Source organism: Myripristis murdjan, chromosome 23, assembly GCF_902150065.1.
Source record: "Myripristis murdjan chromosome 23, fMyrMur1.1, whole genome shotgun sequence".
NCBI classification, from domain to species: Eukaryota; Metazoa; Chordata; class Actinopteri; order Holocentriformes; family Holocentridae; genus Myripristis; species Myripristis murdjan.
In genome coordinates, this window is record NC_044002.1 from 22742073 (window position 1) to 22755260 (window position 13188).

Here is a 13188-nt window from a genome sequence, read left to right on the forward strand (position 1 = left end):
CTGGTCTCTCAGACACTGGCTGATAGCAGAGGAGTTGCTGAACTGGTGAGCTTTGGCGCCCCCTAGTGCTCACCAAACATTCTGGTAAAAATATCCAGTGCGTTCAGGCTGCACAGTGCTGTTTATTTTATAATAATATAAACAGAGAAAGGAAGAAATTCTTTGCATGTAGTTATCTTAGCAAGGCTGGAATCAGCAAATATTTGGCTTTTTTTTTTACTTGATAAATTATTAAAATGATTAACTGATTATCAAAAAGAGAAGTGATTAATAGACTGATCATTTCTAACCCTAACCCTAACCCTAACCCTAACCCTCAGTTTTTTCAGTCTTCAAAAGTGTCAAGGAGGATTCAAGCTTTAAAAAGGATTCTCAAGGCCCACTGCTGAAACAAAAAGCAGGATTTCCCACCATGCCAATAACTGATGAAAATGAGGATGAACAATACATGTCTGCAGATGACGAGCAGACTTGGACAGATAATATCAGGACCACACCGCGGTAAGGTGATCACAACAACAAACAATTCTTTGGTAAAACATTTTTTGATTTTCCTGCGGGATGAATAAAGTATCTATCTATCTCTATCTTTTCTGGGAACATTCATAACTTCAATTATGTCAGCCTAATCACACAGATAATGGCTGTTTTATTTACTTTGTTAACACCTGACAGCCTGACTTACACTTTATGTCGTACCAGATGTCAAAAATAAAACACTGCAATCTTACATATGTCCAAATAAAAATACACTGCCAGGCCTGGGTCATGAAGCAGGATTAGTGGTTAAGTGAACTAACTTCAGCCCGATTTATGTACAGTATTACATTTTTTACTTGTAACAAGTTTTTCAGATATTGCCCACTCGGCTGATTGACCTGCTGTGTCAGAGACAAACATCACTCATGTGTCCCTGGTAGATCAGTGGCTCCGGTGTGCTAAACTAAACTCTTCAACATAAACGGGGTATCATCTATCAAAATGGTGTCGCATCAAATATGATTACAAAATGTTTGTTAATTTCACTCACAGGATCATCATTTACCAATGTCATCTTTTGTGTATCAATTAGATCAAATTCACGTCTGGTCTGAGTGCATGTAGATTTTCAACAGACAGGAAAATATTTGAACAGGTAAAAAAAAAAAAAAAGATCTCACTTAGTATGATCAGTACAATGTCTGGTTTCATGGTTGGTGCTGATTTGTGATCACATCATCGCTCGTTTTGAAGAAGTGTGACTGCTTCACAATTTGCACATGGAGGAAATCTTTCCCTCCTGATGCTCAAATCTACAGTCCTTCACAAAACATTGATAAATGAGGCCCAATTTCTATTGTTTCCACACAAATTGTGCACTTGTACTCCCCTCTTTCTCCCACCATAAACACACCTAGGCTTTATTTTTAGGGCATATGTAGGACAAGAGGACGTCTATCATGTTCTTGATAATGGGGGGTCGTGGGTGAATTTCATGGGGCAGGTGGTGGGCCAGGACCATATCCCAGGCGTCCACCAGGCGAACATTCAGCCCTTTGAACACGGCCCGGAGCACCTTGTCTCGCTGCAGTGAGTACCAGTCGCTGTTGGTCATTGCAAACATAAACGTCATGGTCCTCAGATTTCCTGTCCGGATGACCACCAGTGTCTCGGGAGCTCTGTCCAGCAGCCGCAACACCGCCCTGCGGATGCTCAGCAGTCGCCGCATGTACACCTCGACGGGGAAAGTGCCAAAGTGAGCCCAGATGCTGAAAACCACGACAGTGTTGGGGCCTCCGACCATGCCGTCCAGCTCGTTGGCAACATAGCGCAGCTCATTGGTTGGGAATTTTGACCAAGTGACTATTGGAGGGCTGTGGAAGCGGTATTTCACCAAGATGCTTCGTGCCATGTCCACAGCCATGAACGGTCCGGTTCTCCTGTCGCTGCGCAAGTTAAACTCCTTGAGGTCTAAGACAGAAAGGTGTTACCAGGGGAGAGCAATATATTAAAAAACATAAGAATAAATTTAAAAAAAAGAAAAGAAAAGAAAAGAAAAAGAAACTCCCCAAGCTCTTAGTTCGGGAAGCCTGCAAAATCCTGGAAAGATCATATCACTATTATACAGGTGTAATGATTTGATCCTCTGAGCTAAATGCACCACAAAAAACAAACAACAAAAAAAAACAAAACAGTTTTCATGAGTCCTTTCATATCATATACAGTTTTAAAATCTAGTTTTAAAAGTGTAGAGTGGCAAGTGGCAAGCTGTCAGTGAAACTCATTCATTTGATCATTTGCAGCTGGCATGCTGGCATAATTAGTGCCAAATTTCACTGCACAACCTGGTGGCTTGGTGCTGAAGTGCAGCCATACTGTCTGTCATTCATGAGAGATTAAGGTTAGTTTAGATCTTTTGGAAAATATACCAACATAATGGTTGATGTATTTGCGGCTCTCACAGATGTGTGATTTTACTGCTTTCATGGGAGCTCATCTCCCGCTGGCTCTCACATAACTCAAAATTAAAGTCCGTACATGCCACTGTTGCAAATAGCTACCAGAACAACTGGCAAAGCAAGGCATCATAAGACACATTAAAATCGTGTAGTCTGCAGCCTAGATGACTTATAGTGCTGTGAAAAAGTATTTGCCCCCTTCCTGATTTCTTATTTTTTGGCACATTTGTCACACTTAAATGTTTCAGATCATCAAACAAATTTTAATATTAGACAAAGATAACCAGAGAAAATACAAAATACAGTGTTTAAATGATGATTTCATTTATAAAGGGAAAAGGCTCCAGTGTGAACATGAACAAACTATGTCAGCATCATTTACCTGGCAGCACACTGTTGAGGTATTCAAACCACTGTCTCATGGTGGAGTCGCCGTACAAATTCACCACCTTGCCTGTCAGACACTGGCTGATGGCAGAGGAATCGCTGAACTGGCGAACTGTGGTGCCCCCTAGTGCTTGCCATGCACCCTGGTAGTAATATCCAGCGGGTTCAGGCTTCACGGTGCTGCTCTTAACCTCTGGTTGTCCTGAGAGGAAGATAAAGACGTCTGTGTGGACAGTGTGCAGGAGCTTTTTACTTTCAACTGATGAATTTTTACATCATAAACACGTGTAACTACTTGATACAGTTATATAGGTTGGGAGCTAATTAAATAGTTATACCACAGTATCTTAGGTCTAGACCCTATAAGGAGGATGATAAGCAAGACACAAATATGACTTTGTGAAAAAAGACAAAGCAAATTTATTTTAAAAAGTAAATAAATAAAAATCTACTTTTTATATACTTCTTGTAGATTTGCTAAATGGAAAAAAAAATATATAGACCCTCTAAAATAAAACAAACCAATTTAAATAAACCGAAAAAGTGAAATTTGTCCAGCGTTCAGTTTCTGTTAATACTCGGATTGTGTTATAGTTTGAGCTCAATGTATCTTTAGTCCTTGTTTTTTTGCAAATTTTTAGTCCAGTTAGGGCCCCATATGTTTTTGTTTAAGCTTATCTGAAATCCAAGTGGAGAATCCATAGAGCAACTCCTCTACTCCTCCATATGTGGCAACACGGACCATCAATGTCCTCCCACTCACTGGAAATCCTCAGTTGTCCTCTCTCAGAAAACAATCATACAAAGAAAAACCTGGCAGACGGCCAGAGCAATGAAACAGACGGTGCCTACTTGGGCAGGGGGCAAGAGCATGTGCGAAACATGCCAGATAACTTGGGACTGGGGAAACAGCACCCAGGCAGACAGTAAGCTGGAAGCAGGACCTCAAAAAACAGAGGAAGAAGCAGAAGTAACTGGCGGGGGGGCCACAGAAGGCTCATGGGGAGTGAGGAACTGGGACGGACCTCCTTGGTAAAGCTGGATCCAGGAAAACGTGATAGCCAAACCTGACAGCCTGGAACCCAAGAAGCAGTGCCACATATAATCTAGACAGTGAGGACTCAGGATATCCAGGCTTTGGCACTGCAGACCAGCCAGGACCAGGAGTCACAGACAGAACTTGAGCTCCGGGAAGGCCGGACCCAGAGACCTCATGAAGGCTGAACTGCAGACGAGCAGGACACAGGCACTGCAAAAGTGTGGCACTCGTAGACTACAGGATGGCTGGTCTTAGAGACTGCAGGCAAACAGGGATTGAACCTTGGGTGGAAGCTGTTGTACTGACATAGGCTGAGGAGGTTCTGCTGACAGGGCCAGAAACTGAAGAACAAGAGCCACTGACTGGGATGGTACCAACAAGGTAGGGAATGAAATCTGTGGCAACACTGGAAAAGTGGGGACCATAGACTGGACAGATACAGATGGAACAAATACTGGAGATGCCATAGCAGGGGAAGATGGTGGAGAGGCTGGTTTTGGTGACAACTGGGAAGTCTTGAGACTGATGGGAATTGGTTGGAGAAACTCTGGACAGGATAGGCATGGTGGCTAGGTGAGATTAACCTAAGTTGGTGGTATTTGTCCCCAACTCAGAGAAGGTTGGTGTGTAGGTGTCACATAGGCATTAAATGGTGTTTCAGGGTTCGTGAATGCATATGAAAGCACTGTTTCCATCAGTCAACAAAAAAAGGTTAAAGCTGTGTTCCATGGCTCACAAGTACCCTGTGAAGACTAATTTATTTGCTAGAGTGGCATAAAATCATTTTAACATTTCAACTGAGTCCTTCAAGGACCTTGATTAGTCCTTGCCAAGAAACAGACAAACAAACAAACAAACAAACAAAAAACACAACAAAAACAAAACAAAAAAGAACATAAACAAATCGTTTGTTGAAAGAGTTTTTTGAGCAACAGACTGTGGAATATGCAATGATTTTCCTTTTATTTATTTATTTTTTTTTTACCTTTCTTCTTTGGCAGCACAGTAACGTTGCTTGGACCTGAAGCTTGAATGATGACTTTCATGTTGACCCCACTGAGGAAAAATGCATAAAGGTATGAGTTATTAATTGCAGCACTGTTTTGTGCTAAGCCACACCCCTTGTAGAAAGTTATATAGAATCGATGGGGGATCCCGTCAATGCCTGACGATTTACCTCTCTGCTAACTTTCTACAACTCCTCTAAAGTGATTGGTTTATCTAAATTAGTTGAATCTCTTCCTCATAGCTGGAGTAAGTGCAGCTGATTTAGAAATGTTACATCGATTCTTGTCTGGGAGAACCTCTGATTTATATAAACTGGAGTAAAACATGTGACATGTTCTATTCATCTGTTTGGGATCCATACTGATATTGCCATCCATCAGGCACCATGAAAATGAGAGGGTTGTCTGGTCCTGTGAAGTTTAAATTCACAATGTTTTTTCAGAATGTTATAGCCTTTCATTCAGACTTGTGCATGCCCTAGGGATGGGATGGGAAGGGATGGAGTAAGAAAATGAAAAAGTTATTTCTATGTTTGTTTGTTTGTTTGTTGATTGTATTGAGAATTATATAAAAGAAAAAACTCAATAAAGATATTTGTTAAAAAAAAAAAAAAAGACTAGCGCATGCCCTAATGCTGCTTGCTCTGAAAAATGGAGCTGCAGGGTCGAATCTAACCAACATAATTCTGTCTCGAGCAAAATAGAGCCCTAGAAGCCCTGATGTCCTGCAACATTTGGTTGTGTAATGTGCTTCTGGCCTTACTTGTAACTACCACTAGGAGCCAAACATGAATGCTTTTTCTTGGTTCGCAGGTAATAGTTACTATAAACACAAATTGCCTATCCCCCTCTCCCAGTCCTCTCTCACCTCTGAAACAGTGTCACCTCCTTGGCCTTGAGATTATAATTGCAGCCTCCTTTATAGTGGTTGATCCTGGTATCGCAGCTCAGCTTCTTTGGCTTGTAGCAGAACCACGGTTCCCCCGTGTGGAGGTCGGTGTAGTTGCACAGCGGCTGGGTGGGAGGCAGGCAGAAGTTACAAACCACAGTTTCAGAGACAGAGCCGGACTGGAAGAGGCTCAAGAAGAATTGCCGGGCTGGGTGTTCCCTGTCTACCCGGTGCAGCACAGTGATGGCCTCACTGGAATGAACCAGCGTCACCTGACAGGGGGAAAACTCAGTTATACAATGTTTCAGTATCAGTGAGGTAAAAGAGTAAGAGTTGACTGTACTTAAAGCTGCTAAACTGGTAATGATGGAACATGACGTTTGTGCCCCAGGTGTTTATAGTCCTATGATCCCACCATGGTAGTGAAATGTGATTTTTTTTCTCTCCACCACAGTTCTCGCATGTTAAGTTTCATTTTGCAAAATTACTAAGCCAACACATTTGTAATGTAGAACTTGTAGTACTAAACATTTAAACATTAAATTAATAATCATTTAAGGGTCTCTGACAAGCTGCATACAAATACTTTCTGTTGCTTTGCAGCACAACCTTGAAAACCTCATTCACCCTTTTGAAAGTAAAAGGTTTTCATCTTAATGAGTCATTTAGTCTCGCACTGAAGACCCAATCTTACACCCAGCACAAAGCAGCAGCAAATACGATGCGGCAAATGTCTCTGTTAGTTTACAACCTGCTGAGTTGTCCAGCAGCCACCTTGTGTAAATAGTAAATCCACTCATGTGCCCCCAGGGGTGTGTTGGTCTTAAAATGAGGCGTGATCAGATGCAGTGTTGGTGCATTGCTATTTTCTGGCAGTTGAAAGCAATTGCACAATTGACCCACAAAAAAGACCTGAAGTCAGTGGTGCAGTTGTCATTGTTATTTTCAGGGTTCATTATCATGACAGTAATGCACGTCTACATAGGCGGGTGCCAGCGTTCATACAAAAGACTTGTTCACAGGGACGCCTGCTTGACCTCAGGGAGCTTTGATGGAGTCCTGTTGTTGCTGTAGATGATCTGCTCATGGGCTTTTACTTCGAGCCCTTTTACTCTACTTTCCTCTGCAGAGAAGCCTTCCTCCTTACCTGGGAAAAGTGGCATTATCATAGCAATCTACCAAAGTGCAAGCTCACATGGCTTTTAAAGGTAATTGGAGATAACACTGATTAACTTACTGCATGTTACGCCCAAAACACCCCTATGATGACTATGTGTCAAGTGCAGCAACCCTTTTCCTGCTGTAATAAAAGTGTACTTGAATGCACTTATGACATGCTCTTCAGATTTTGTGCTTAGATTGTTAAAATAGAGCCCAGACACTTTTTTAAACCAAGGTCCAAAAAAAGTATGCCAGTGGGATTGATAATCCTTCTTGTTTCAAATGCTAATCAACTTGTTTCCAGTGTCATTTTCTTGATTCTAGTGGGCCGATCAGTCTCTTTCTGCCTTTCTTTAACAAATTTATACTTGTATCTCATGCCACTGGCAGATTATTTTTTTAAAAAAAAGGTTTTTTAACACTGACTACTGACCACATCCAATCAGTGATGTAGCAACAGGTACTTTGCTGTTGAAGCTGCTAAAAGTACGCGCTGTGGCCAGAATTGCAACATGCCAGAAAGTTCAATCCCCAGAGGGCCGTGCAGCAGAACATTTCTGCTGGTGTTCACTCATTTTTTCAAGTCAACGCATGAAACAAATCAAACTGTGGCCTAAAAACCAAGGAATCATGAAAGGGGGTGAACAGTCATCTGTCAGACACTTATTTTATGCCGCTGACTCATCTGACTTCCAACCAATACATTTACAGTTACACTGAACATCAACATAGACTCTGGTGTCACCTCAACTTGTGCTCGTCCCTCCCATAGTAATGGAAACACAGCGGTGTAGGAGCCGTTCAGGTGGTCCACCACTCGCCCTGCCACACCTGCACTGAGTGTCGGGTCATGGAGGCGAGCAATCACAAGATCTCCCCCGTACTGTTTTGGATGACCCTGGAAGTCACCGATTTGGATAAGAGCCTCAAGTTCGTCGCCTACATGCCACTGACCTCCTGCCCTCACCGGCAGGATTGTGAAGGTGCTGTGGGCGGGGTCAGAGGTCGTGTTTAGGGACACGGGTACAGGCACATGAGGGGTTTCAGGCCATGCGATGGAGTTCAGCAGGTGGCGTTCCTCAGGCGACAGCTGGTGGTGGCTGCAGTTGATGTGTTGGCGGTTTGGGACAGGAGTGGTGGGGGTGATTTTATTCTGAAATTGGTGGGGAGTTGGGGAAAAAGATCAAAACAAATGTTAGTGGGTTTGAGAGTAGAGAGGAAGAGAAGAGATAAGACACGAGGGTATGAATGAATGAATGAATGAATGAATGAAAGAATGAATGAATGAATGACTTACTAACTGACGAACAGTTGTTAAACTGGCCGCACCTGGACTCTGGAATCAAATGATCAGCAGTGATTTTTTTTGGTGCTTAAACTTTTTACAGTTTTAACACATTACAGTGTGCTGACTTGGGATGCACAGTAACAAAAAAACAAAAAACTTACACACTAAAATACTGAAATATTTTTCAGTCATTTCAGTATGGCATGAGAGCTCACCTGAGACCCTGCAGCGCCACCTGCTGGGGGATTTCCTGTGCTGGTCCAGCTGCTGTTACTAGGAGTTTCCTAATTAAATAATGCATCACATTCACAAAGAAATCAGTATGCTGCAGCTAATTTTCCATATAAATAATGTTGATATTATAATGATCCATATAGTAATAATACAGGATGGGACTAATCAGGGTAGTGACTATTTAACCAACAACTTATACTGACTGTTATTCTAAATGTGACACATTATCTCCTCCATGTACCTCAAAGAAGAGTAAAAAAACAAACAAACAAACAAACAAACAAACAAAAAAAAACACTGTCAGACCTCACCTGAGACTTGGCAGCTCCAGTTGCTTTTTTTCTCTGTTTTGCTGATGAACTTGCTGTTTCCTGCGGGTAATACACTGGGTTGGTGTGTGAGTGACACAAAGTAAGCCTCCCTAAATGAAACCAACAAATGCACCCCCACTATTTTTTTTTTTTTTTTTTTAACAGAAGCTCATAAACTCATCAGAGCTCACCTGAGATGCTGCAGTGCCATGTGCTTGTGAATTTCCTGTGCTGGTCCAGCTGCTGCTTCTAGGATTTCCCTGAGTAAATGTATTCACAAACAAATCATTTGCTACATAAAAAAAAATCTGATTATAATGTTATAATGACCCATACAGTTAATGCAACACATGATCCCGGCGTGGAAAAGAGTAGGGTGGTAAGATGTTAGTTTACTAAGAGATCGAGTTACTGATTGGCACAGATGTACCAAAGGGATTGGAACCACTATATGTAATCTGGAGTGTGGGAGACAAACCTGTCAAAACCATGCTTGGTTGGACAGTTAATGGAGGGAAAAGTTATGATGCTTAGAGGCAGTCAGTGATAACCATCAATAGGACATCAGTTGTGAAACTTGATGAACTGTGTGAAATGCAGTTCAGGACTGACTTGCATCAGTGACGACCCCTTGTTGTTTTTAGCAGCAGTTTGCAAGCAAGTTATGCACTCTTTTTCATGAACAAAAGAGACGTATGATTTCAAGTCCAGAGTGTAGAGACTACTGAATCAGATTGATGTTGTAATAAAGGATGATCCAGATGTTGGCCATGCATGAGAGTGAGCTCAGAGATTGTCAGTAATAAAACCCCCGTCTGCTTGTCCAGGTGATGTTAGCGCAACTTCTGCCAGATCTCAGCACAGCAATCCATCAGTTAAATTAGCAAAGCTGATGACTGAGAAATTCATTTGAGATGCAAGTTTGTGACAAGAATTTTGGGGACAAGATAAAATTGCTGTTAATAGTAATTATGCCTTTTGCAAGAGAGAGAAGTTTACCTTCCTGAAAACTTACTTGACCGGATCAGAGGCAAAGGTAGTAGCAGGAATCACCCTAACAGACAGTGATTATGGTGCTGCACTTTATATGCTCGCCAACAGATTTAGAAGGAAACATCTCATTGTAAAGGCACACATCCTGTGAAGAAATCATCTGACATTAGTGCACTGAGGCCACTATTTGATGAATGTGAAATTCATATTGGTATCCTGGGGATACCAATATGGACATATGTCCAACATGGACATAAGGAAGCATTCTATGCCAAATACTGCTACAAATGATGCCGAGGACATGGCTTTTGATTATAGACGTCAGAGGGGAGAAGATGATGAATGGAAGGTGCCTGATGTTCTTGGGCTCCTGCAGGAGGAGGTTCAGAGTGGAGAGAGAGCGTTGCAAATGATGAGATCACACAGTAAGAAAGAGAGCCAGTGTGTTCACAAGCTGTGTCGCAAATCATATTCCTCCATGAAACCAATTAAAAATTTTTTTTAGAAAAGGAGCATGGCATCTGTAACTGTTTTAAACACAGGTAGTCACAGTACAAGGCCCAGTTGCAGTGTACAGCATGACTGAGACGGTGTGTATGTAGATTCAGCTCAGTGAAGATAAACAAATTGAAAAGCAGATGTATTTATTCTGGGAAGCTTAAGTCACTGGGCATCACAAGTGAAACATCTGAGAGTCCAGAGGATGTAAAGCCTCTGCAGCAATTTGAGGAAATCTCAGGAATGGGAAGAATGAAATGGAAGAGGTATATTTAAAACAAGGCAGGGGATGTGCCAAAGGGAAATGCATATTTATGCACAGCAAACAACAAGAGACTCATTGCCAACCTCATCATGCTGTGTTGATTTAGGATAAGATTACAACCAAATCTGCAAGTTGTTCTGACAGGACCCGATTTGAATCCAGATTTTTAGTGTTTTAATAAGGATCACACTGCATGAAGTTAGATACATGGCAGACATCAAGGAGGCATTTCTGCAGATATCACTGTAAGAAATGACCACAGTGGTGTTTGGAGCTTCTTCAAGCTCATTCTTACTGACAGCCACCATAAGGAGATATTTAAGGCAATAGGAATCACAACTGAGACCCTCAGACCTTCACTTTATGTGGGGAAGGGGAGAAACCACCAGCCTCCAAGAAGACCAAGAAGAGCCTCCTCTAGGCAGCACAATCATGGGAGATGAGGGTGGACCTTAGAAGGAGACTACTCTTCCCCCAGGTTGTGCAAACATCACTGAAGCCTGACTTGGTCTTGTGGTCTGAGGAGTCAGAGATCATCCCGATCGAACTGATGGTCCCGTGGGAAGACGGATGCGAGGAGGTGTACGAGAGGAAAGCCTCCAAGTATCAGGACCTCGTCGAGCAGTGCAGGGACAAAGGATGGCAGGCCTGGCTATTCCCAGTTGAGGTTGGTTGCAGGGGTTTCCTGGCACAGTCTGTGTGGAAAATGCTCACAGCTCTGGGAATAGCAGGAAGGGAGAGGAAGACAGCTGTCTGCAGGTTGAGGGAGGCCGTGGAAAGAGCATGTTGTTGGCTCTGGAATAGGAGGGAGGAGTTGAGCTGGGGGCCAGGAGAATATGGGCAGTGACTGGCCATCACTGCTGACCCGCCAACTGGGGGACGTTGTGGTTCAGGGTCACAACGCCCAATGAAAGTTGGACGCCACCTGACAACATCTTCTCCTGGCCGAAAGCTACAGTCATACAGATGTGACTGAAGTAGGTAGCATCAACGTAGATGTATTGAACAGTAAACTTAGTAAAACTGAATAAATGACAACTTTTAATTAAAACAGTGTCCCCTCCCCTGTTCTCACCATCAGCGCGCCGATGTTACGTTGCAGGAAGTACACAGCGAACACAACCAGGAAGAGGAAGATGGCAGCGTATGTGGGACGGCATGTGCTGAATTTCCTCCATTTGCCAGCTCCGGTCTCCATCTCACATCAGTTCACATGAAACTTGATGCACTTTACATATATGAAAACACACACACACACACACACACAAAATACATTAAAATGTGCAAAAAAGAAACAATTTCATGAATAGCCGTATCATTTTTAAACAATTATCACGATTAATGGAAATCCTGTAAGACGATGTAAAATGCCCATAGCTTGTGTTTCATCTAATCTAATTCCAGATCCCAAGGAAGGTCCTCAGTTTGTTCACATACTGTATGTCAAGTCAAGACAGTTTTATTTATATAGCCCAATATCACAAATTACAAATTTGCCTCAAGGGGTTTTACAGAAATACAACATCCTCTGTCCTTCAGTCCCTCACATCGGATGAGGACCAACTCCCTAAAAAAAACTTTTAACAGGGACAAAAAATAAGAAGAAACCTCAGGGGAGCAACAGAGGAGGGATCCCTCCTCAGGACGAACAGATGTGCAATGGATGTTGTACGCACAGAGCAGAGCACAGATTACACAATGCTATCACAGAAACAGGATAACAAAATTATAATGTAGTTGTAATGGCAGCGGATGGTGTATCAGGAATGAGATGAGGATGCTGAGTGGAGCCACGCAACCACCAACAACATGGAGGCCTAGATGGAGAAAAGACCACATTTGTACTCGGAAGACTCACATCAACCATTCACACACATGGGAGAGAGAACGAGAAGGTAAGAACGAGAAGGGAAGAAAAGATTAAAAAAAAAGTGGGAAGAAGCATGCCAAGCTGCAATCAGGTGCATCTGGAGAACAGGACTGGATGGAGGAGAACAGAACTGGAACACAGGGGAGAGGATGGCCTGCCGTACCACTAACTGTCTTACTGCAGGTTAATCAGAATCAGTATCAGAATCAGACAACTTTATTTATCCCCAAGGGGCAATGCAGTTTAGCAGTGTACCCACATTATGCATAAAAAGAAGAAAAAGAAAAAAACAAACAAACAAACAGATCCATACCAGGCAGAGACAGTCAGTATATGGCAGAGATACACACAGGCACGTTAGTGATGGACCATAAATATGTTAAGAATAAATAAATACATAATAATAAATACAAATAGTAGCAGCAGTGTAGCCTCAACAGGCCATTCAATGCACAGTGCATAGCATTGCACTGTTGAGATGAGTTTTGAGTTTCCATTTAAATGATTCAACAGACTCTGATTGTCTGAAGCCAGCAGGGAGGTTATTCCACAAGAGTGGGGCCCGATAGGAAAAGGCCCGGCCACCTGCTGACTTTTTGTTAACTTTTACTAAACATGGGAGCCCTGCATTTTGAGAGCAGAGAGCTTGAGATGACCACATGGATGTGGCAGTGGACCACAATAATTCACCTCGTCTGACCACTCGCTCGCAAGAGAATATGAATATTTTAATATACTTGTGGACGAGCACCATTTCGCCACCTGCTGTTGGCCACATGCATGATGTCATGTAACTGTGGAGTCCTTG

The 13188-nt window shown here is 42.5% G+C and overlaps 1 protein-coding gene across 1 annotated transcript; it reads right to left on the reverse strand.

Annotated features, from left to right (window-relative positions):
• Positions 1-602: 602 nt before the first annotated feature.
• LOC115355603 (NXPE family member 3-like) lies at positions 603-11708 on the reverse strand. The gene is made up of 9 exons (XM_030046458.1): positions 11586-11708; positions 11225-11305; positions 8755-8814; positions 8425-8493; positions 7667-8074; positions 5740-6032; positions 4850-4920; positions 2821-3027; positions 603-1950 (listed from the first exon to the last, which is right to left on the reverse strand). The coding sequence occupies exons 1-9, from the start codon at positions 11706-11708 to the stop codon at positions 1394-1396; spliced, it is 1869 nt and encodes a 622-aa protein (XP_029902318.1). The 3' UTR covers positions 603-1393.
• Between the last annotated feature and the right edge of the window lie 1480 nt (positions 11709-13188).